This window comes from Pecten maximus, chromosome 4 (assembly GCF_902652985.1).
Source record: "Pecten maximus chromosome 4, xPecMax1.1, whole genome shotgun sequence".
Taxonomy (NCBI): domain Eukaryota; kingdom Metazoa; phylum Mollusca; class Bivalvia; order Pectinida; family Pectinidae; genus Pecten; species Pecten maximus.
The window spans coordinates 5,809,133-5,833,460 of NC_047018.1; the positions used below are offsets into that span (position 1 = coordinate 5,809,133).

A 24,328-nucleotide genomic window follows, 5' to 3' on the forward strand; every position below is an offset into this window, starting at 1 on the left:
AGATTATGTCTATAGTAAAGATTGTGTCTATAGCAAAGATTATTATATCTATAGTAAAGATTATGTCTATTGTAAAGATTGTGTCTATAGTAAAGATTGTGTCTATAGTAAAGATTATGTCTAATGTAAAGATTGTGTCTATAGTAAAGATTATGTCTATAGTAAAGATTATGTCTATAGTAAAGATTGTGTCTATAGTAAAAATTGTGTTCGTAGTAAAGATTGTGTCTATAGTAAAGATTGTGTCTATAGTAAAGATTATGTCTATAGTACAGATTATGTCTATAGCAAAGATTATGTCTAATGTAAAGATTGTGTCTATAGTAAAGATTGTGTCTTTAGTAAAGATTGTGTCTATAGTAAAGATTATGTCTATAGTAAAGATTGTGTCTATAGTAAGGATTGTGTCTATAGTAAAAATTATGTCTATAGTAAAGATTATGTCTATAGTAAAGATTATGTCTATAGTAAAGATTGTGTCTATAGTAAAAATTGTGTTCGTAGTAAAGATTGTGTCTATAGTAAAGATTGTGTCTATAGTAAAGATTATGTCTATAGTAAAGATTATGTCTATAGTAAAGATTATGTCTAATGTAAAGATTGTGTCTATAGTAAAGATTGTGTCTTTAGTAAAGATTGTGTCTATAGTAAAGATTATGTCTATAGTAAAGATTGTGTCTATAGTAAGGATTGTGTCTATAGTAAAAATTATGTCTATAGTAAAGATTATGTCTAATGTAAAGATTATATCTATAGTAAAGATTGTGTCTATAGTAAAGATTATATCTATAGTAAAGATTATGTCTATAGTAAGGATTGTGTCTATAGTAAAAATTATGTCTATAGTAAAGATTATGTCTAATGTAAAGATTGTGTCTATAGTAAAGATTGTGTCTAATGAAAAGATTATGTCTATAGTAAAGATTGTGTCTATAGTAAAGATTATGTCTATAGTAAAGATTGTGTCTATAGTAAAGATTATATCTATAGTAAAGATTATGTCTATAGTAAAGATTGTGTCTATAGTAAAGATTATGTCTATAGTAAAGATTATATCTATAGTAAAGATTATGTCTATAGTAAAGATTGTGTCTATAGTAAAGATTATATCTAATGTAAATATTGTGTCTAATGTAAAGATTATATCTATAGTAAAGATTATGTCTATAGTAAAGATTATGTCTTTAGTAAAGATTATGTCTATAGTAAAGATTATGTCTATAGTAAAGATTATGTCTATAGTAAAGATTATGTCTTTAGTAAAGATTATGTCTATAGTAAAGATTATGTCTTTAGTAAAGATTATGTCTATAGTAAAGATTATGTCTATAGTAAAGATTATGTCTATAGTAAAGATTGTGTCTATAGTAAAGATTATGTCTTTAGTAAAGATTATGTCTAATGTAAAGATTATGTCTATAGTAAAGATTATGTCTATAGTAAAGATTGTGTCTATAGTAAAGATTATGTCTATAGTAAAGATTGTGTCTATAGTAAAGATTGTGTCTATAGTAAAGATTATGTCTATAGTAAAGATTATGTCTAATGTAAAGATTATGTCTATAGTAAAGATTATATCTATAGTAAAGATTATGTCTATAGTAAAGATTGTGTCTAATGTAAAGATTATGTCTATAGTAAAGATTATATCTATAGTAAAGATTATATCTATAGTAAAGATTATGTCTATAGTAAAGATTGTGTCTAATGTAAAGATTATGTCTATAGTAAAGATTATATCTATAGTAAAGATTATATCTATAGTAAAGATTATGTCTATAGTAAAGATTATGTCTAATGTAAAGATTGTGTCTATAGTAAAGATTGTGTCTATAGTAAAGATTATGTCTATAGTAAAGATTATGTCTAATGTAAAGATTATGTCTATAGTAAAGATTATGTCTATAGTAAAGATTGTGTCTATAGTAAAGATTGTGTCTATAGTAAAGATTATGTCTATAGTAAAGATTATGTCTATAGTAAAGATTGTGTCTAATGTAAAGATTGTGTCTATAGTAAAGATTATATCTATCGTAAAGATTATATCTATCGTAAAGATTATGTCTAATGTAAAGATTATGTCTATAGTAAAGATTGTGTCTATAGTAAAGATTGTGTCTATAGTAAAGATTATGTCTATAGTAAAGATTATATCTATAGTAAAGATTATGTCTATAGTAAAGATTGTGTCTATAGTAAAGATTATATCTATAGTAAAGATTATGTCTATAGTAAAGATTATGTCTATAGTAAAGATTATGTCTATAGTAAAGATTATGTCTAATGTAAAGATTATATCTATAGTAAAGATTGTGTCTATAGTAAAGATTGTGTCTATAGTAAAGATTATGTCTATAGTAAAGATTATGTCTATAGTAAAGATTGTGTCTATAGTAAAGATTGTGTCTATAGTAAAGATTATGTCTATAGTAAAGATTGTGTCTATAGTAAAGATTATGTCTATAGTAAAGATATATCTATAGTAAAGATTATGTCTATAGTAAAGATTATGTCTAATGTAAAGATTATGTCTATAGTAAAGATTGTGTCTATAGTAAAGATTATGTCTATAGTAAAGATTATATCTATAGTAAAGATTGTGTCTATAGTAAAGATTATATCTATAGTAAAGATTATGTCTATAGTAAAGATTATATCTATAGTAAAGATTATGTCTATAGTAAAGATTAGTGTCTATAGTAAAGATTATGTCTATAGTAAAGATTATATCTATAGTAACAGATTGTGTCTAATGTAAGATTATGTTCTATAGTAAAGATTATGTCTATAGTAAAGATTATATCTATAGTAAAGATTATGTTCTTATAGTAAAGATGTGTCTAATGTAAAGATTATGTCTATAGTAAAGATTATGTCTATAGTAAAGATTATATCTATAGTAAAGATTATATCTATAGTAAAGATTATGTCTATAGTAAAGATTATGTCTATAGTAAAGATTATGTCTATAGTAAAGATTATATCTATAGTAAAGATTATGTCTATAGTAAAGATTGTGTCTATAGTAAAGATTATGTCTTTAGTAAAGATTATGTCTATAGTAAAGATTATATCTATAGTAAAGATTATGTCTATAGTAAAGATTGTGTCTATAGTAAAGATTATGTCTTTAGTAAAGATTATGTCTATAGTAAAGATTATATCTATAGTAAAGATTATGTCTATAGTAAAGATTGTGTCTATAGTAAAGATTATGTCTATAGTAAAGATTATGTCTATAGTAAAGATTATATCTATAGTAAAGATTATGTCTATAGTAAAGATTGTGTCTATAGTAAAGATTATGTCTATAGTAAAGATTATATCTATAGTAAAGATTATGTCTATAGTAAAGATTATATCTATAGTAAAGATTATGTCTATAGTAAAGATTATGTCTATAGTACAGATTATGTCTATAGTAAAGATTATGTCTATAGTAAAGATTATATCTATAGTAAAGATTGTGTCTATAGTAAAGATTATGTCTATAGTAAAGATTATGTCTATAGTAAAGATTATGTCTATAGTAAAGATTATGTCTATAGTAAAGATTATGTCTATAGTAAAGATTGTGTCTATAGTAAAGATTATGTCTATAGTAAAGATTATGTCTATAGTAAAGATTATGTCTATAGTAAAGATTATGTCTATAGTAAAGATTATGTCTATAGTAAAGATTATGTCTATAGTAAAGATTGTGTCTATAGTAAAGATTATGTCTATAGTAAAGATTATGTCTATAGTAAAGATTATGTCTATAGTAAAGATTGTGTCTATAGTAAAGATTGTGTCTATAGTAAAGATTATGTCTATAGTAAAGATTGTGTCTATAGTAAAGATTGTGTCTATAGTAAAGATTATGTCTATAGTAAAGATTATGTCTATAGTAAAGATTATGTCTATAGTAAAGATTATGTCTATAGTAAAGATTATGTCTATAATAAAGATACTGTCTATAGTAAAGATTATGTCTATAGTAAAGATTGTGTCTATAGTAAAGATTGTGTCTATAGTAAAGATTATGTCTATAGTAAAGATTGTGTCTATAGTAAAGATTATGTCTATAATAAAGATACTGTCTATAGTAAAGATTATGTCTATAGTAAAGATTGTGTCTATAGTAAAGATTGTGTCTATAGTAAAGATTGTGTCTATAGTAAAGATTGTGTCTCTAGTAAAGATTATGTCTATAATAAAGATACTGTCTATAGTAAAGATTATGTCTATAGTAAAGATTGTGTCTATAGTAAAGATTGTGTCTATAGTAAAGATTGTGTCTATAGTAAAGATTGTGTCTATAGTAAAGATTGTGTCTATAGTAAAGATTATGTCTATAGTAAAGATTATGTCTATAGTAAAGATTGTGTCTATAGTAAAGATTGTGTCTATAGTAAAGATTGTGTCTATAGTAAAGATTATGTCTATAGTAAAGATTGTGTCTATAGTAAAGATTATGTCTAATGTAAAGATTGTGTCTATAGTAAAGATTATATCTATAGCAAAGATTATGTCTAATGTAAAGATTGTGTCTATAGTAAAGATTGTGTCTATAGTAAAGATTGTGTCTATAGTAAAGATTGTGTCTATAGTAAAGATTGTGTCTATAGTAAAAATTGTGTTCGTAGTAAAGATTGTGTCTATAGTAAAGATTGTGTCTATAGTAAAAATTGTGTTCGTAGTAAAGATTGTGTCTATAGTAAAGATTGTGTCTATAGTAAAGATTATGTCTATAGTAAAGATTATGTCTATAGTAAAGATTATGTCTATAGTAAAGATTATGTCTATAGTAAAGATTGTGTCTATAGTAAAGATTATGTCTATAGTAAAGATTGTGTCTATAGTAAAGATTATGTCTATAGTAAAGATTGTGTCTATAGTAAAGATTGTGTCTATAGTAAAAATTGTGTTCGTAGTAAAGATTATGTCTATAGTAAAGATTATGTCTATAGTAAAGATTGTGTCTATAGTAAAGATTGTGTCTATAGTAAAAATTGTGTTCGTAGTAAAGATTATGTCTATAGTAAAGATTATATCTAATGTAATGATACAGTCTATAGTGAATTGTGTGCAACTAATAACAACTGAATGATACTTGTTTTGATGTAATCGATAACATCTAAATGATACAATTTTACCTGTTTTAATGTTATCAATATCAACTGAATGATACTTCTGTTAATGACAGGTGTAGGATATCGTGGTACTTTACTGATCTATTGACGACAGGTGTGGGATATCGTGGGACTTCCCCGACCTATTGACGACAGGTGTGGGATATCGTGGTACTTCCCCGACCTATTGACGACAGGTGTGGGATATCGTGGTACTTCCCCGACCTATTGACGACAGGTGTGGGATATCGTGGGACTTCCCCGACCTATTGACGACAGGTGTGTGATATCGTGGGACTTTACTGACCTATTGACGACAGGTGTGTGATATCGTGGGACTTTACTGACCTATTGACGACAGGTGTGGGATATCGTGGGACTTCCCCGACCTATTGACGACAGGTGTGTGATATCGTGGGACTTCCCCGACCTATTGACGACAGGTGTGGGATATCGTGGTACTTTACTGACCTATTGACGACAGGTGTGTGATATCGTGGGACTTCCCCGACCTATTGACGACAGGTGTGGGATATCGTGGGACTTTACTGACCTATTGACGACAGGTGTGTGATATCGTGGTACTTTACTGACCTATTGACGACAGGTGTGTGATATCGTGGGACTTCCCCGACCTATTGACGACAGGTGTGTGATATCGTGGGACTTTACTGACCTATTGACGACAGGTGTGGATATCGTGGACTTCCCCGACCTATTGACGACAGGTGTGTGATATCGTGGGACTTTCCCTGACCTATTGACGACAGGTGTGTGATATCGTGGTACTTACTGACCTATTGACGACAGGTGTGTGATATCGTGGGACTTTACTGACCTATTGACGACAGGTGTGTGATATCGTGGGACTTTACTGACCTATTGACGACAGGTGTGTGATATCGTGGGACTTTACTGACCTATTGACGACAGGTGTGTGATATCGTGGGACTTTACTGACCTATTGACGACAGGTGTGTGATATCGTGGGACTTTACTGACCTATTGACGACAGGTGTGGGATATCGTGGGACTTCCCCTGACCTATTGACGACAGGTGTGGGATATCGTGGGACTTTACTGACCTATTGACGACAGGTGTGTGATATCGTGGGACTTCCCGACCTATTGACGACAGGTGTGGGATATCGTGGACTTACTGACCTATTGACGACAGGTGTGTGATATCATGGGACTTTACTGACCTATTGACGACAGGTGTGTGATATCGTGGGACTTTACTGACCTATTGACGACAGGTATGTGATATCGTGGGACTTCCCCGACCTATTGACGACAGGTGTGGGATATCATGGGACTTTACTGACCTATTGACGACAGGTGTGGGATATCGTGGTACTTTACTGACCTATTGACGACAGGTGTGGGATATCGTGGGACTTTACTGACCTATTGACGACAGGTGTGGGATATCATGGGACTTCCCCGACCTATTGACGACAGGTGTGTGATATCGTGGGACTTTACTGACCTATTGACGACAGGTATGTGATATCGTGGTACTTCCCCGACCTATTGACGACAGGTGTGGGATATCGTGGGGCTTTACTGACCTATTGACGACAGGTGTGTGATATCGTGGGACTTTACTGACCTATTGACGACAGGTGTGTGATATCGTGGGACTTTACTGACCTATTGACGACAGGTGTGTGATATCGTGGTACTTTACTGACCTATTGACGACAGGTGTGTGATATCGTGGGACTTTACTGACCTATTGACGACAGGTGTGTGATATCGTGGTACTTTACTGACCTATTGACGACAGGTGTGGGATATCGTGGGACTTTACTGACCTATTGACGACAGGTGTGGGATATCGTGGTACTTTACTGACCTATTGACGACAGGTGTGTAATATCGTGGGACATTACTGACCTATTGACGACAGGTGTGTGATATCGTGGTACTTAACTGACCTATTGACGACAGGTGTGTGATATCGTGGGACTTTACTGACCTATTGATGACAGGTGTGTGATATCGTGGTACTTAACTGACCTATTGACGACAGGTGTGTGATATCGTGGGACTTTACTGACCTATTGATGACAGGTGTGTGATATCGTGGGACTTTACTGACCTATTGACGACAGGTGTGTGATATCGTGGTACTTTACTGATCTATTGACGACAGGTGTGGGATATCGTGGGACTTCCCCGACCTATTGACGACAGGTGTGGGATATCGTGGGACTTCCCCGACCTATTGACGACAGGTGTGGGATATCGTGGGACTTTACTGACCTATTGACGACAGGTGTGTGATATCGTGGGACTTTACTGACCTATTGACGACAGGTGTGTGATATCGTGGGACTTTACTGACCTATTGACGACAGGTGTGGGATATCGTGGGACTTCCCCGACCTATTGACGACAGGTGTGGGATATCATGGGACTTTACTGACCTATTGATGACAGGTGTGTGATATCGTGGGACTTTACTGACCTATTGACGACGGGTGTGGGATATCGTGGGACTTTACTGACCTATTGACGACGGGTGTGGGATATCGTGGGACTTTACTGACCTATTGACGACAGGTGTGAGATATCGTGGGACTCTACTGACCCGCGTTCTTTATAGGAGTAAACTAGTCTTCTCGCCTGTTTCACCTCTAAGTAGATTGATGTTTTCGAGTCGTTGGGTTTCTCTAATGGCGTCTCATCAAGTAAAAGGAAGAAGGAGAAAAAAACCGATTGTATCATCAGGAAGTCATTTTATTAAAAAAGAAATAATATACATTAAATACAATACATATGCCCCCTGCTCCTTCCAGAGAATCATGAGCAGATCTGCGGAGGAATGTTTGTGATAGCACTGAGCTGTCCCTGTTGTTTCATCTACGTTTTCCCTCGTGTCCGTCTAAACCATATGTTCTGGTGGTCTGTGTGACAGTCGACGGACTGTAAAACAAATTTAAAATTCATCAGACTCAATAGTCACCGAGAAAGAATTTTCTATACATTATATTGATTTTTAGTAGATATACTAAATAATTCACTGTTGTTCCATTATAATAAACCTCCTGCAGACATTTAATTGAAATACTAGACAGATATTTTTAATCATTTTATACCGATTACGCGCCACAGATAGCATGGTTTTATGTGAAGTGTTGTGCATATAGGAGCATGCATTTACTCGGATCGCTTATAAACAACTCATGTAATTGTTTTGTGTTTTCGTGTATAAAAGCCATATGAAATTAAATTGACTAATTGTGCTTCCCTCTGTGCAGTAAGATTATTTTAAAACTAAAAAAAAAAGATTTATGTTTGTAATAATGTAAGAGTATCTTTATTATAGCAGCGTGTTCTGTACATTACGTCATTATCTATTTATAACTGATTTACTTATGTGAACAGAAATGATGGTAAACAGGATAATTAACTTCATACAACTCAAAGTGAAAATTTATCATTACCAGTAGTCGTTAAAATATTTTATCATCATTACACAGCTGATCGCACCAGGCACTCCCGGTACATGTATCGGTCAGGTACACCCCCGGTACATGTATCGGTCAGGTACACCCCCGGTACATGTATCGGTCAGGTACACCCCCGGTACATGTATCGGTCAGGTACACCCCCGGTACATGTATCGGTCAGGTACACTCCCGGTACATGTATCGGTCAGGTACACTCCCGGTACATGTATCGGTCAGGTACACTCCCGGTACATGTATCGGTCAGGTACACCCCCGGTACATGTATCGGTCAGGTACACCCCCGGTACATGTATCGGTCAGGTACACCCCCGTTACATGTATCGGTCAGGTACACTCCCGGTACATTTACCGGTCAGGTACACTCCCGGTACATGTATCGGTCAGGTACACTCCCGGTATATGTATCGGTCAGGTACGCTCCCGGTACATTTATCGGTCAGGTACACTCCCGGTACATGTATCGGTCAGGTACACCCCCGGTACATGTATCGGTCAGGTACACCCCCGTTACATGTATCGGTCAGGTACACTCCCGGTACATTTACCGGTCAGGTACACTCCCGGTACATGTATCGGTCAGGTACACTCCCGGTATATGTATCGGTCAGGTACGCTCCCGGTACATTTATCGGTCAGGTACACTCCCGGTACATGTATCGGTCAGGTACACTCCCGGTACATGTATCGGTCATGTAACTGTTTGGATATAGTTTTATTTCTTTAACTACATGTACATGTACCGTATTGAAAAAAAATGAATATACTAAGTTGTCAATTTCGCAGATTGGTATGGTATCAGGCCATTATCGACAGTATCCGTAGCAAAACGAAAAGACAATGATAAGACAAAACCAATAAGTCCGCATATCAAAAAACAATGTCCACACGAAACCAAAATGTCCATACATCAAATAACAATGTCCACATATCAAATAACAATGTCCACATATCAAATAACAATGTCCACACGAAAACCAAAATGTCCACACATCAAATAACGATGTCCATACGAAACCAAAATGTCCACATTTCAAATAACAATGTCCACACGAAAACCAAAATGTCCATATTTCAAATAACAATGTCCACACGAAACCAAAATGTCCATATTTCAAATAACAATCTCCACACGAAAACTAAGACGTGTATATATCATAGAACACTGTCCAAACAAACCACCCATAATGTCCACATATCTAATAACAATTCATCAAACTACAATGTCCGCATCACAAGGCAAATATTCATATAACTTGGAACTGAACACCAATAACAATGCCATCGCGACAAGAGAAATGTCCACACAAGAAAAAACGCCCCAATGATTACGATACAGGAACGCTGATTGGGTCAATGTTATTTCGTGGTCATTAACATTACGATACAGGTACGCTTATTGGGTCATTGTTATTTCGTGGTCATGAAACCGTTCTGTACACTAAAAATCTGCTGGAGAGTAATAAAACACGAATTGTATGTATTTGTTACATTTTAAAACTGAACTATCATTGATTGATAAAATAGGTATACCTAAAGCTTCGAAAAATCATGTCAACTGGTGTAAGTTTCACTTTCCTTTTTAAAACGCATTCTTACAAATCGCTGAGTTTTTGATTGAATCATGCCCCCCTGAAAAATGCAGCGATCGGAACACCTTGTGTAATTAGTTAATTGACGATTATGCATTTACCACTACGGATTGTGTAAGCGATATCACCTTGATTTTAATGACTTGTGCTGTCGATAAAACAAAATTCGCTCACCCTTCTTTTTCACCTGGTCTGATTCTCATAGCACTTTTCCCGAAGATATATGTTTAACTATTAACATTAACTGCTTTCATCATGAAAAAATATATCTATGGTGGAACTTGGTTTCTTACTTAGTCGACCAATAATATATCTATATTATACAAGCATTTTAATCAGAACAGTCTTGGTATATTTAGAGCGCATTTTCAGTGTGCGAGAACAGTATGTACATTTGAATTATTATTTTATATTTATTGATAAGATTATGCAGTAACATTGTTTAACACTGAGTAACACGTATGGAAACGTCTTCCTGGAAAGACCGCCTGACAGTGTATATGTACGGTAATATTAACTTCTCCCAGACAATAGCAGTGAAGTGTTAGAATGGTTAGTTGTAGGTGAGGTCGGTTTTGGTGAACACAACATATATCAAGCTAGTATACTTACACCGAGACCTCGTTAAGCCAACAACTTCCTGTTGTCCTCTGCGCATGCCACACTCCTAGGTCCCAGTGTCCATCACCATGCCACACATGTCGTTTAGACTTGCTGTGATTAGAAACCAGTTAGTTCTAACCTCATCACGGCTCTATAACACGTGTTAGGGTTAGATACAAGCCAGTTCTACAATAGGCAAGCATATTCCCGTGATCCTTTGCGCATGCCAGAACCCAAGTCCCTGTTTCCATCACATTATATACCTCCTGTACTTATTGCCATTTATACATTGGAATACACCAGCTCAGGGCGATTTGCGTTTTGTCAACATTGTAGCATTCAAAAATCAGTTTCATAATTTTAACATGTGAGTGAAAAGGGGCTTTGTCCATGGTTTCTGAACACTGATATTGTTTCTGGTACTCTTGTGTTGTGGATAGATACATGTAGCATGTGCAGTATTCATGACGTTATTAACACACGGACTGTGAAATGTTAGTTGTTCATGAGGCTATGAAATGCATGTGCCATGAAATCTTAGTACTGTGCAAGAGGCTGTCACTGCGCCATATCACTTCGGCGACTATTTGCTTAAGATGGAAGTAAGAAAATCAAAATTACATACAACTATTTAAGAGTTGATATGGTATACTATCTATATCATTCCGATTTCTGTATAAACTTGATGGCATTGTTTTAATTGAATGAGTTCCCCCTTGTTTAGCACCTTTTTAAACTCAATCCTATATATGGGGAAAGGAAGCATGGTGTTTGTATTCGCTATATATATATAACATATGTAATTCCATACTCGATGTCATTGTGAGATCTTTGATGCAACTGAGGTTGTGTACGTGTAGTATTCGATAACCTGTCTTTTGTTATTGGTGGCCATATTGTAACGAACCGATGAATATACAGTCGGTTTAAAATAGAAATTGAAATCTAACTCTTCAGAAAGCCTTTTACCTAATACATAGCATTACTGTACAAATGAACCCGTATGTTTACTGACGACAGCAAAATAGCTTTATTGGTCAAACACAAAATAAACACGATACAAATAACAAATAACAAAATTGGTCTGTGTACTATACAAATATTAAATTAATATTAGACTAGACTGTTATCGTTTGCTTTGGTTTTGATTTCTGAGGGTTGTGAGTAATTGATTAAGCTCCTTTTCAGAGCCGAAGCGTGTTATCCGTGGGTCGTGCCTTAGACCCTCTATTTTACTCTGCATTGGAGAAGTTCGAACTATTGTAGACCGTCGTAACTCGTATTCACTGGTAGAAAACAGAGACTCAGATCGGGGTCTTTTCATTGGTGGATCACACATGCAATGCAGACAAAACCTACAACATGATTGGTTCTCACCATCGTTCATTAGATTGGCTTTCTGGATTGTCAGTTCATAGTCTGGCTCCTTCTCTCTGACTCCGAACAAAAACTTGATCCCCTGAATGACCTTCCAGACAACTTCTCTTCTCAGGAGGATGTACACCCAGGGATCGAGTATCTGATTCAAGGAGGCGAACCGGATCATCAGTAAATCTGTTTTCAGGTCCGGCTCAACACCTGTCTGGTTGATGAGTATTCGAACCTGGAAAAAGATAGAACAATTTAGATGAAGTGCAACATGTTTTTTTTTCTTAACTTTTCATTCAATACAATACAGAACAATGGTTTTATATTTTCCTTTAATTTCTTGATTCTTAAATTTCAGCTTATTTCCTCGTACAAGCTCTGTAAAATCAGGAAATAAATTATACAGCGTTTAAACCAGTGAGATAGTATGTCTTGTGAAGGATAATCAGAAATAGGACGGTCTGGCTGTTACAGAAACTGACTGACCTTTCTGACGATAATAGCCGATAACAAATACGACTGTAATAGTCATTTTTTTTTAAATGGCCTCTGAAATAGTCATGGGTAACAATCCTACGATTATTTATTGCCATTTTCTTTACATTTTAGAAGAACTGATATTATGGAACAACTTAAAGCGACACAAACATGTGGATTCTATCTTAAGTACATGTATTTTAGTACATTTCCGACATTAATTCATCAGCAATTTCCAGAGCACAAGGCCAATGAAACTATTAGGTACAGACATAATATTTGGTACTGGAGAAGGAACGAGTGCTGTGGCTAATGTTGATCTGGTGTAGGTTTTTAAAACAACAAGCGACACGTCGAAACACAGTAGCATTTATAGCATTTATTGTCATCAGGTTTTGGTGATGTTTGGTTAACCCAATTTGTTGATAACGAAACTGTATTTTTACATTGTTTAAAGCAGCGTTTGATTGATAATTTTATTCAAACAAGGAATGATTTTTTTGAAAGGTCGTCTAAATGTTTTTTGTATAAATTCCTGATCGATAGCTTTACGTTACAATTTTACTTAACAAAGTCTATTCCAGATGCATATTTCAAATTAATTTGGAAATTTCGACTCTCCTCGCATCAACTTTGTATAGAAGAAGGCCGGTATCGTAATATACAAAGGGCAAATAGATTATGTCGTTATTGTAATCAAAACCAAGTTGAGGACGAGTTCCATTTTATTTTGGTCTGTCCACTCTATGTAGATATTCGTAAAACGTTTATCAAAAAGTATTATTGGAATCGCCCTTCTTCATTCAAACTTGTCCAGCTTTTATCTGTACGTTACAGAAAGGATTTATGTAATCTCAGAAAGTATTTACAATCAAGCTTGTTATCACGGTCCAGAATTCATTCTTAGTTTAATTTGATCTCATTTACTTATTTATGTTATATTACATTAGTACATTTTCCGTCTCCTGCATTTGCTGTATAGTCCATCCCCTGACAGCACCACTTGACATATAGACCCTACTATTGTTTTGCTAATATATTTTACTTAGCCCCTTTTTCAGAATTGCTGCCGATTCTTCAATTATTCACCATCAATTATGAATTAGTCACTTTAGAGCCGCCCATCTTCATACATTTCTTTATCTTGTATACCTATAATTGTTTTCGAACATCTATATTGTCCATGCAATGTACAAGATCATGTTTATTATTTGATGATAGAATTATTTAGTATTTCATATGATTGATTATATATTATGTTATTATGTATATGTATCCTTATGAGCCGTAAGGCTTCAAGTGAATAAACAATACAATACAGCATGATAGTGTAGGTTTTCCCTTTACAATGACAAGCGACAAGTGGAAACACAGTGACACGATTCTTGTCTTAGACATTCTCCACCAATAGATGGATACCACACTTCATTTATACAATCGTTATTATGATATGACGGCATTTGTCTCGTCAAAAGTACTAGTCAAGCAATCACAATACGTCCAACTGAATACAGGCCCATCTTCCCAGTTCTAGGTAATGTTAGATTTTCCCTTACAGAGGATAGCAATATATGGGAATATTACTTGGTTCTAGCACTATGGCAAAGGAAACAATGAAAACAACCATAAAACCAAAACAAAACCCTGGATATACGTAACAGGTGTGAGAGGACGTTTTCTTCTTGGAATGGAGCTAAAGGTTTTAATGTCATGGTTTTACAACTTGTCAGAATACATGTCTCTTTCGCCGACATTTTTCATAGTTTTGTATAGAAAATAACAAATTCCCTCGCCTAGCGACATAAGTTAACAGATAATTCCAGTTAAATTTGATTAAAACGTTAGTTTTTTATATTGAATTTAGCTTTGTTGAAGCCTGTTGAAGTAACTTTGACAATGCGCATTGTAACATCTTTAAGGGGTATCTAAACAGCAAATCCAGTAAAACAGTGATGCTTAACTAGCCTATAGATTCCTACTATGATACAATTTAACAGAAGTAACTTGATCAACTTTTAGTGTGTAACACATCAAACCGTTGATATTTAGTTTAAGCTGTTTGTAAATTTCAACATAACATGCAAAAAATGCACTTCAGGGGACACAATTAACTCATTTGTATCACATCTATTACACAAAATAGCCATGCCATTTTGCTCACAAATATCTAAAGCACACAATAGGACGATTGGTTTTACCAGATTTGACTTTATAATATGTACAAACACTGATTGTTTTTTGACCACCTTGAAATGCAAACGGCGGTTGTAATAATATCACACAGATATGGCATATGAGGAGGTATTTCAAACATCAAAAATGTTCTTATTAAGCACTATCAAGAACTCAAGATATGGCAACAAGACTTATTTTAGAAAAAAATTATTCAACCGCTGAATTTAAAGAAAAATATGCATATTTCTGAAAAGGCCCTAACCTCACCAGTTTAACAATTTGTCTAAAAAAAACGTCCTTCTGACTATGATTAAATGTCTTGAAAGTATGATGTAGGAGCATTTTATTGATTGAAATTTATGTAATATTATTCACAGTCGCCATTTGCATCTCAAGATCAAAACAATATAAGTGTTTATACGTACATAAAGTAAAATCCGCTTAAACAAATGCTCCTATCCCATGCTATAGACACTTGTGAGTATAACAACATAGCTATTTTTCAGATTTGATCATTTGTGTGACTTAGAATTAGTCCATGTTACATCTTACTATAACGTAAATCTATAATAATAAAATAAAAAACCTTTTAGCATCTACAGCAAATGATTTTATTTTACATGACCAAATAAACATTTTGGTATAATACGTGACTATTTTAGTGCAAATCTTTAGATATTCATTCGTGTTTGAAATTCAACGTTATCCTCCTATATAGATGACCCTTAACACATACCAACTGTTGATTTTATCATTCTGGAACATCTGGAACAGGTTGGTTATGTAAATATGGTAGAGGTTATATAACACAATACACATGAATATCATATTGGCTGTGCTATATAACTTCTATCATATGTTAATGCTATTATTAAGAGTGAAGTCCACGCCTTTGTCGATGGGGAAGCAATGGCGTTGTGTAGGTAATTTCAAGCTTGAGTTACTGTCATAATATTGTGTGCGAACCAATGAAGATTCATCCCTTTGAAATATGATAGTTGTTTACATAACCCACAATACTGTATTGAATGAACACCTAATGAGGTAATTGGAAAATGATTTATTGATAGACTGTACTAGTGATGAATAAGAGTTTTAATCACTAAGATTTATTAATCGGCTGTATTAGTGATGAATAAGAGTTTTAATCACCACGAATCATTAATCGGCTGTACTAGTGATGAATAAGAGTTTTAATCACTAAGATTTATTAATAGGCTGTTCTAGAGGAATTCTGTCCAATGTTTCGATTGAGTTATACTCTGATGTTACAGTATACTGACTATTATTGTCCGATTTGTTAATAAATACAGTTGAATTAATCCATAGTCAGGTCAAACGGAAATTAGTAGAGTATATCTGCAGGAGGAAGATGCAAAATATGTGTCTATATCTGCGTCAGAGATAAGTATTTGTCTTGTCTATGGTGTGTCAGTATGTCTGTATCTGAGTCAGAGATAAATATTTGTCTTATCTATGGTGTGTCAGTATGTCTGTATCTGAGTCAGAGATGAATATTTGTCTTATCTATGGTGTGTCAGTATGTCTGTATCTGCGTCAGAGATAAGTATTTGTCTTGTCTATGGTGTGTCAGTATGTCTGTATCTGAGTCAGAGATAAATATTTGTCTTATCTATGGTGTGTCAGTATGTCTGTATCTGAGTCAGAGATGAATATTTGTCTTATCTATGGTGTGTCAGTATGTCTGTATCTGCGTCAGAGATAAGTATTTGTCTTGTCTATGGTGTGTCAGTATGTCTGTATCTGAGTCAGAGATAAATATTTGTCTTATCAGTGTGTCAGTGAGAAGTGTTCCTTTTCTTATAGTGCTATTATTCTATCTTCTCTTTTGTTGATGTTATTGTTCCACCATAAGCTTTTTTTGTTATCGGTATCTACTGGCCGAATTCCAATGACCATGCTAATACACATTTTTTGGGTTAGTACTCAACTGACAGAACATGCGTCTTTGGCTTAGTTTGTAGGACCGTAAATTATCTTGCCAGAGTTCCGGAAGAGGACAACACTCGTGTAAATAATAATACCTTTGAATGAAGTAAGTTGATATATGACAATAATAAGAAATTATAACATCGCTTATCATGTAAAACAGGGTTAGGAATTATTTGACTACTTTCGAAATAACCCTGTTGTTAAACGTATTACGTCTAAATAGTTTGTTTGTAGCTATATGAAGTGATATTTAATTAAATCCGCACATGCAACCATAAATATAAGGCAAACAGACCATTTCACTTCACATATTCCGTATTGGAGTCCCATTAACACAATGTCAACACGTGCTGGAAATCAATTACTAACTGGAGCATTAGGTACTCATTGTCCGGGTACTAGGGGAGAGCGGTAAGTGCCGATCTCACTTCCACCCGCTGGCTCTTTTATACCTGTCATTGACAAGTAAAACAATCAGTGATAAATGAAAACTAAACAAGGTCGAGCTGTTCACGGAGAGGGTTCGGATATCATCAGTTAGTACACGTGTCGGAAGCTCCCGTCTATGTGACGGGTGTCCAGGTCGATCTGTCTGGAGTTAGATGTTCACGGGGAGTCGTCTATTACTACCAGGAGAACGCTCTATTGTACATCATCGATGATTCCTGTACAATAGGACATACTTTAACAATAGAAACTGACATGTTTTATTAAATTATATCCATAGTATTATCATTTGGGAGTAGCTATATAGCTTGCCTTTTATCTAATTCAATATTTGCAATATGTTTGAGCATCAGTTACCGGCATTTGGAAGTCACGATTTTTGTAAACTGTTCATATATTATAACTAAACCAAGTCTTTTCAAATGTTATAACTAAAACAAGTGTTTATACCTTAGTCGTGTTTTTTTTTATTACGATTAAGAGGAAATGTGTTCACGGGTCGTCATGCGCCATCGTAGTTATGTCGATGGACAAAAAGACCTTTATTCAATTACTCTGGATAGTATTGTATGCTATTTATTGACAAAACCACCAGCCTACAAGGCAAAACCACTTTAAATAACGCTGGCGGTTCATGGATCTATAAACCCAGCATCAAACATAATTGCAAGTCACGTGGTTGTCCAATTGGTAAAAAAATCTATTTAGGTTACAACTTACTACATTATTAATTATTAGTTATTTTTAGTTAGCTTTTAAGTTTGTTCAAGTTCAGTTTCAAGAATTGTACCTCAGTCAAAATGAGGTACATTTTTAATCCTTACATTGACACCAAACAAATCGTTTAGATACAGTACGAAGAAAATAAAATTCAGGATGTGTTGCGACGTTGTAACTACGGCAGTCGTGGTTGCTTAGATAATATAGCTCCAGTAAATCTAAGTAAAGACACTAATTTTGTTAACAAAATTAATAAAAAAAAAAACCTCAACATTTTTGTTAAATACCTTTTACGTTTTTAATTAATTGATATATTCACAATCCAGACTTTCAGTCGCAGATTAACTATGGTTGTCAAACAGAGCGTGTATTGACACAGATTTAGTAGTGACGTGGTTTTTGCAGATATCATCGAGTAACATGAGAAAACGCTAAAATTGCGTTGATCGGTCCTTTCAAAATGGCGCTGTCTAGTTGACGTTCCGATAATGTCACAATAGTTGACGTCATAATTATGTTACCGATTCTCGCGCTTATTAATCCGCTGAGCCTTTTTTCCACCGCGTATATGCTAATTTATTCGCAGTCCGAGTTTACTAAGCTGAAGAGGGAGAGATGTAAATATAAAACTTTTATTGAGACTTTGTTGGTTATTTTTATTTATAATCTTCTCTCTGATTGGTTTATAGACAATCTTCTCTGTGATAAGTTTTGTGTATAATCTTCTCTGTGATAAAATTTGTGTATAATCTTCTCTCTGATTGGTTTATAGACAATCTTCTGTGTGATAAGCTTTGTGTACAATCTTCTCTGTGATAAGCTTTGTGTATAATCTTATATCTATATTACTTTCAAAAAGCACTTTCCGTGTGCGCAACTTTCAGACAGGTCCACTATTTAGCGGACCTTGTATCAGTTACTAATTGCCAGTAATTAGTATATATTCTAACTAATACATAGCTGAGGTGGCAATCAATCAGACTGTCTTGGTGTACGTGGCGATTGCGCATGCGTGACCTCGCTTGTCGCTACACGAGGGAACGCGAAACACGCTGATTGCGCGCAATACTCATGCGCACAACTTCATATGTGTCATCCGTTTGCCTGGGGGCTCATTTGGAGCAGCGCCTGTTGGGAATAGTAACGGTAAATGACAGTTGAATTTGATGACGGAGACACAAATAATGTGTATATAAAGGTGTCCATTGGGACACGACACGTTTACACGACACACCCGGTTAGCTTAAAGTCAATCCCATATTTCCTTTAATTGGTAAAATACTCACCAATAGTGAATATAAAGGTTTATTGAAGTAGATAAAACATCGTATGCTTGATACTGCAGGAGTGCATAGGAAATTAAGGTCTACTCCAAAGTCATATATATCTCACCGCTATCACGTACAGACAACCGAAATATAGTACTATCTTATATTATCAACGGGTATTGGATGATTATGAAATTGAAATAAAAATCAATACAGAACAGTAGTATTCTTTCACGTTGTCGCTCAAATACAACCTGAAGCAGATAATATATCAGCAGCAAATATTTAAATCAGCAATGCCACTTAAACTTCTGATACTTAGAACAAACTATAGAGTGGTGAAACAGCGATGACATGTAAACTCCTGATACTTAGAACAGACTTTAGAGTGGTGAAACAGCGATGACATGTAAACTCCTGATACTTAGAACAGACTTTAGAGTGGTGAATTAGTGATGACATGTAAACTCCTGATACTTAGAACAGACTTTAGAGTGGTGAATCAGCGATGACATGTAAACTCATGATACTTAGAACAGACTTTAGAGTGGTAAATCAGCGATGACATGTGAACTCCTGATACTTAGAACAGACTATAGAGTGGTGAAACAGCGATGACATGTAAACTCATGATACTTAGAACAGACTTTAGAGTGGTGAAATTAGTGATGACATGTAAACTCCTGATACTTAGAACAGACTTTAGAGTGGTGAAATCAGCGATGACATGTAAACTCCTGATACTTAGAACAGACTTTAGAGTGGTGAATTAGTGATGACATGTAAACTCATGATAATTAGAACAGACTTTAGAGTGGTGAATCAGCGATGACATGTAAACTCCTGGTACTTAGAACAGACTTTAGAGTGGTGAAACAGCGATGACATGTAAACTCCTGATACTTAGAACAGACTTTATAGTTGTGAATCAGCGATGACATGTAAACTCCTGATACTTAGAACAGACTTTAGAGTGGTGTATCAGCGATGACATGTAAACTCCTGATACTTAGAACAGACTTTAGAGTGGTGTATCAGCGATGACATGTTAATTCCTGTTACATAGAACAGACCTTTAGAGTGGTGAATCAGCGATGACATGTAAACTCCTGATACTTAGAACAGACTTTAGAGTGGTAAATTAGCATTGACATGTAAAATCCTGATACTTAGAACAGACTTTAGAGTGGTGAATTCAATTCAATTCGCGTCTCTATAAGCTAGTGATCAAACTCTTGTTTCATATCAAACGTTAATAATTTGGGAAAATTGTTTGTATTAAATTTACTCCTACTTGATTGTTTTATTAAAAAAAAACTCTTTCAATATTTAAGTAATTTTTGCTAAAGTACCTTTTTATGCGGCAATTTCTTCAACAAAACGCGTGAAAGTATCAATGGGATTAACCTGCTAACTTTGGAAAAAATAACGAAATTTTTCACAACATGGAAACTATTATCAGATAATTGCGACACTATATAAACCGTATCCAGGTTATAATGATTCCAGGAAGTCACTTTGCTAAGACAGATGTAATTTCCTCAATATTGGTTTACAGTTCATACCAGGGTTTAAATTGACTTTAAATTTTACTGATGATATGTAATGTTTAAGTAATACTTCACTATGTGTTTTAACCAAGAATAAACGAAACAACAGTTGTGATTCCTTGTAGATGGATTCCCCACTGACAAGACATCAAAGCAACCGTTACATAAAAACCTCATCAGTCAAGCGGTTTGTGTATAAAGTGGTTATGATGACTACTCCATTTCACGATATATCCCTCAAGAACACTTTACTGTAATCAAGTCAATATGTTATTGTCCGTACGAACACATAAACTGTTTTTAAAGCGTTACGGTGTCATTAAAGGTTAACAGATCGAGGTAAGGCACAGTTCGGCCTGGCACTTGTCGTAATGAGGTTAAATGGACTCTTGTCCTCTACCCGAGAATGTTGATGATTTACTCGTCATTAACTATTACGGTGTTACTGGCCTCTCATGTGACACGGCCTCGTTCCATATATACTACTTAATGCAAGGTTTTCCCAGATACTCCCCAACGTTTTACGGAAAACCCACACCTCTATAAACACACCGGGGATGTATCTTCGTTATCAAAGCTGAATGGGTAATTGGTTGTGTAATTGTACTCTAACCTTAATGTTTGGGAATCCTAACGGAATAACAGGTGCATCCTCCATTGGTATCAGGAATTTTGTATAGCTCCTTTGGTACACACATTAAATTGAACAATGTGCCACAGCTTTGAAGCGATACTGAGCTAGAACGTTTGGTAACCTTACTGAGCTGTGACGTTTGGTAACCTTACTGAGCTGTGACGTTTGGTAACCTTACTGAGATGTGACGTTTGGTAACCATACTGAACTGTGACGTCTGGTTACCTTACTTAGTTGTGACGTTTGGTAACCATACTGACCTATGATGTCTGGTAAGTTTACTGGGCTGTGATGTTTGGTAACCATACTGCGCTGTGACGTTTGGTAACCTTACTGAACTATGATGTCTGGTAACTTTACTGAGCTGTGTTGTTTGGTAACCATACTGACCTATGATGTCTGGTAACTTTACTGAGCTGTGTTGTTTGGTAACCATACTGCCCTGTGATATTTGGTTACCACATGTCATTAAAGTCATTGGGAACAAGGATAGAATTTTGTATCGGTGGTGAATTTTCAAATTAAAGCAAAGTAACACCATGCGTACACACAATGCATAAATCCTTAGTAATTTACCCAAATTTTGAAAAAAAAGATAGTATTATATTATAACTTGAAAATTCAATCCATGGCTGGCAATCCCATTCTAGATTAAGTAATTAAAACGAGCTGATTTATGTCCATTTCTGATAAAGTCGATTCGAATATTAGAAATCTATATTCATCCTCCCAAACAGCCTGTACTGAGTAAACAAATATATGGATTCTCGCCTTGAGGGAAATTATCGAGACAAAGAAATTAGAAATCTGTCCGTGATGTTGGGTGAATAATTGAATGTCCTTTCTGACTTCTGACAAAGTTGAATGTCGTGTCCTCGTTCGTATGCAATGTTCTCTCCTGGTTGACAGTTAACGTGTCCATATCAACAGAACCGTGTGCTTCACGATAAATGTGCCACTGTCTGACAATCCTACAATCCTTACATGTACTCCCCATTCTACTTGCCATACATAGATTCCCGATTACTCCGATCGTTTAAACATGTCGGAGATCTTCGGCTGGCATATCAGAGCGATCAGTAGACAGAAGTTACAATGTAGATCTATAGACATTAACACACTACAAACGATCTAACGCCGAAAGGTGCGCGTGAAATGGCGACTAGGGAGTTAAAACGACTGAAAACAGTGCCGCGGTGAGGTTCGTGTTCAACGACTTAATGTGAGCGAGAAGTAGTTAACACGATTGCATGTGCGCGTGCAGTAGTAAACACGACTGAATGTGCGCGTGCAGGAGTTAACACGACTGAATGTACGCGTACAGTAGTTAACACGACTGAATGTGCGCGTGCAGTAGTTAACACGACTAAGTGTTAGTGCTGGAAGGGGGGGGGGGGGGGGGGGGGGGATGTTAGTGCTAAATGCGCGTGTAATTTCGACGACCCTGCTAGCGCAACTAAGTGTAGGGGCAATGTTATAGGCCTAGGAAATGTATAAGTACATGTGCTCTCATCATCGTGTGTAATCCTTAAGTGGAAGTCAGATTATCTATCCATAACAAGTTTACCGTCATCTCGAATCCTGTAATTATGCTATTTACATCACTAGAATGTGGCTTATCTGTTTATTAGGGTCGAAAGTTCATTCTATGGTGTCTCTAGGAATTTCCTACTAATGCTTGACGACATTGATAACTAGCCAACTAAAAGACCAGCGCAGGCTCTAGTCAATCTTGACGATATCTTGACATGTAAATACTCTGACCATATAGTCAGCCTTTTTATAACCACGTCAAGCAAAACCGTGTCGTCACCAGTTAAGGTAGGCAGTTAGCTAAATATCGAATATTTTCTTTACCTATAAGGTTCATTGATAAGTTGATATAATTGTCTCGAAAAAAATAACAACCCCGAATCGAAAGACAACACATTGTAAATGAAGATATGTGCAATAAATAAGGATAAAAGATAACCAATCTTTGGTCAATCACATTCAGCATATTGACCAAGCAGTGCGTGAAGTTGTTCTGGTTCGTCCAATTGCCTCAATTTCCTGATAATTACCCTAGAAAGGCTCAGTTATTGAGCCTTTAAGTTTTTATATTAGCATCCCGTTCGTCAACAGGAATCCACGGATAACTAAATACTTACAAGGTTCTGTGGTGGATAAAACATGTAGCCTTTCATTAGAATCATTATAGACATCACTAAAACAGTTTACTGTAAATAGCACTAAAATGCACCCAAACGTTCAGGATAAGTGTTAACAATCATCAGCACAGGACCAGATACAATTTGTCTGTAAATGGATGTTGGTTACTTGTGCATGTTTGCTAGTATGTTACTAAGTTGGTCGAACAGGTAGAAACTGTGTATGTCTAAAATAAGTATGCTATCAGACTAATATCAGTGTAATATCGCTACGTGGACCAAAACAGAAATAACCGTAGTCATATCTTTGTAGGCACCATGTCTAATCGCGGACCTTGCACTTGTTAGGTAATTAATTAATCTGTTTGGCAAGTGGTAAAATGTGCCGGAAATGCATATTTAAGTAAAACTGAAAAACTCTTTTGGGTCACATATTTTGCGCACAAAAATATGATGATATTCTTAGAATCGCCTATAAGATGCAATAGAGGTATTTGTTTATAGTACACACGTTGACTTTGTTAATAGCGTACACGTTTACTTTGTTGATAGAGTACACGTTTACTTTGTTAATAGCGTACACGTTTACTTTGTTTGGAACTTGAAATGCCATAATATTATAAAAAAAAATATGGTATAAGGAGGCATTTGAATTATAAATATGCTCCGATTGGATACCATTAAGTCTTCTGATCACAGTAAGGTGTAGACTATCTTCAAGGCAAATAGTCAAACTGTAGTTTGGTGCTTTTATTCAGAAATCTGCTTGATGTTTTTCTATTAAAGTCTTCTTGCTTT

At 35.0% G+C, this 24,328-nt stretch overlaps 1 protein-coding gene across 5 annotated transcripts in view; it reads right to left on the reverse strand.

Moving 5' to 3' along the window:
• Nucleotides 1-7,851: 7,851 nt before the first annotated feature.
• LOC117325052 (prostaglandin E2 receptor EP4 subtype-like) overlaps nt 7,852-24,328 on the reverse strand; it is a 122,078-nt gene continuing 105,601 nt past the window's right edge. For 4 of the 5 annotated variants that reach the window (XM_033880970.1, XM_033880969.1, XM_033880971.1 and 1 more), the window contains one exon: nt 11,795-12,391. In XM_033880970.1, coding sequence (XP_033736861.1) covers nt 11,915-12,391 — 477 coding nt within the window. In that variant the 3' untranslated portion in view covers nt 11,795-11,914. Of the gene's footprint in view, nt 8,049-11,794; nt 12,392-24,328 lie in introns of those variants that run through there. The other variant, XM_033880973.1, reaches the window with a different exon arrangement.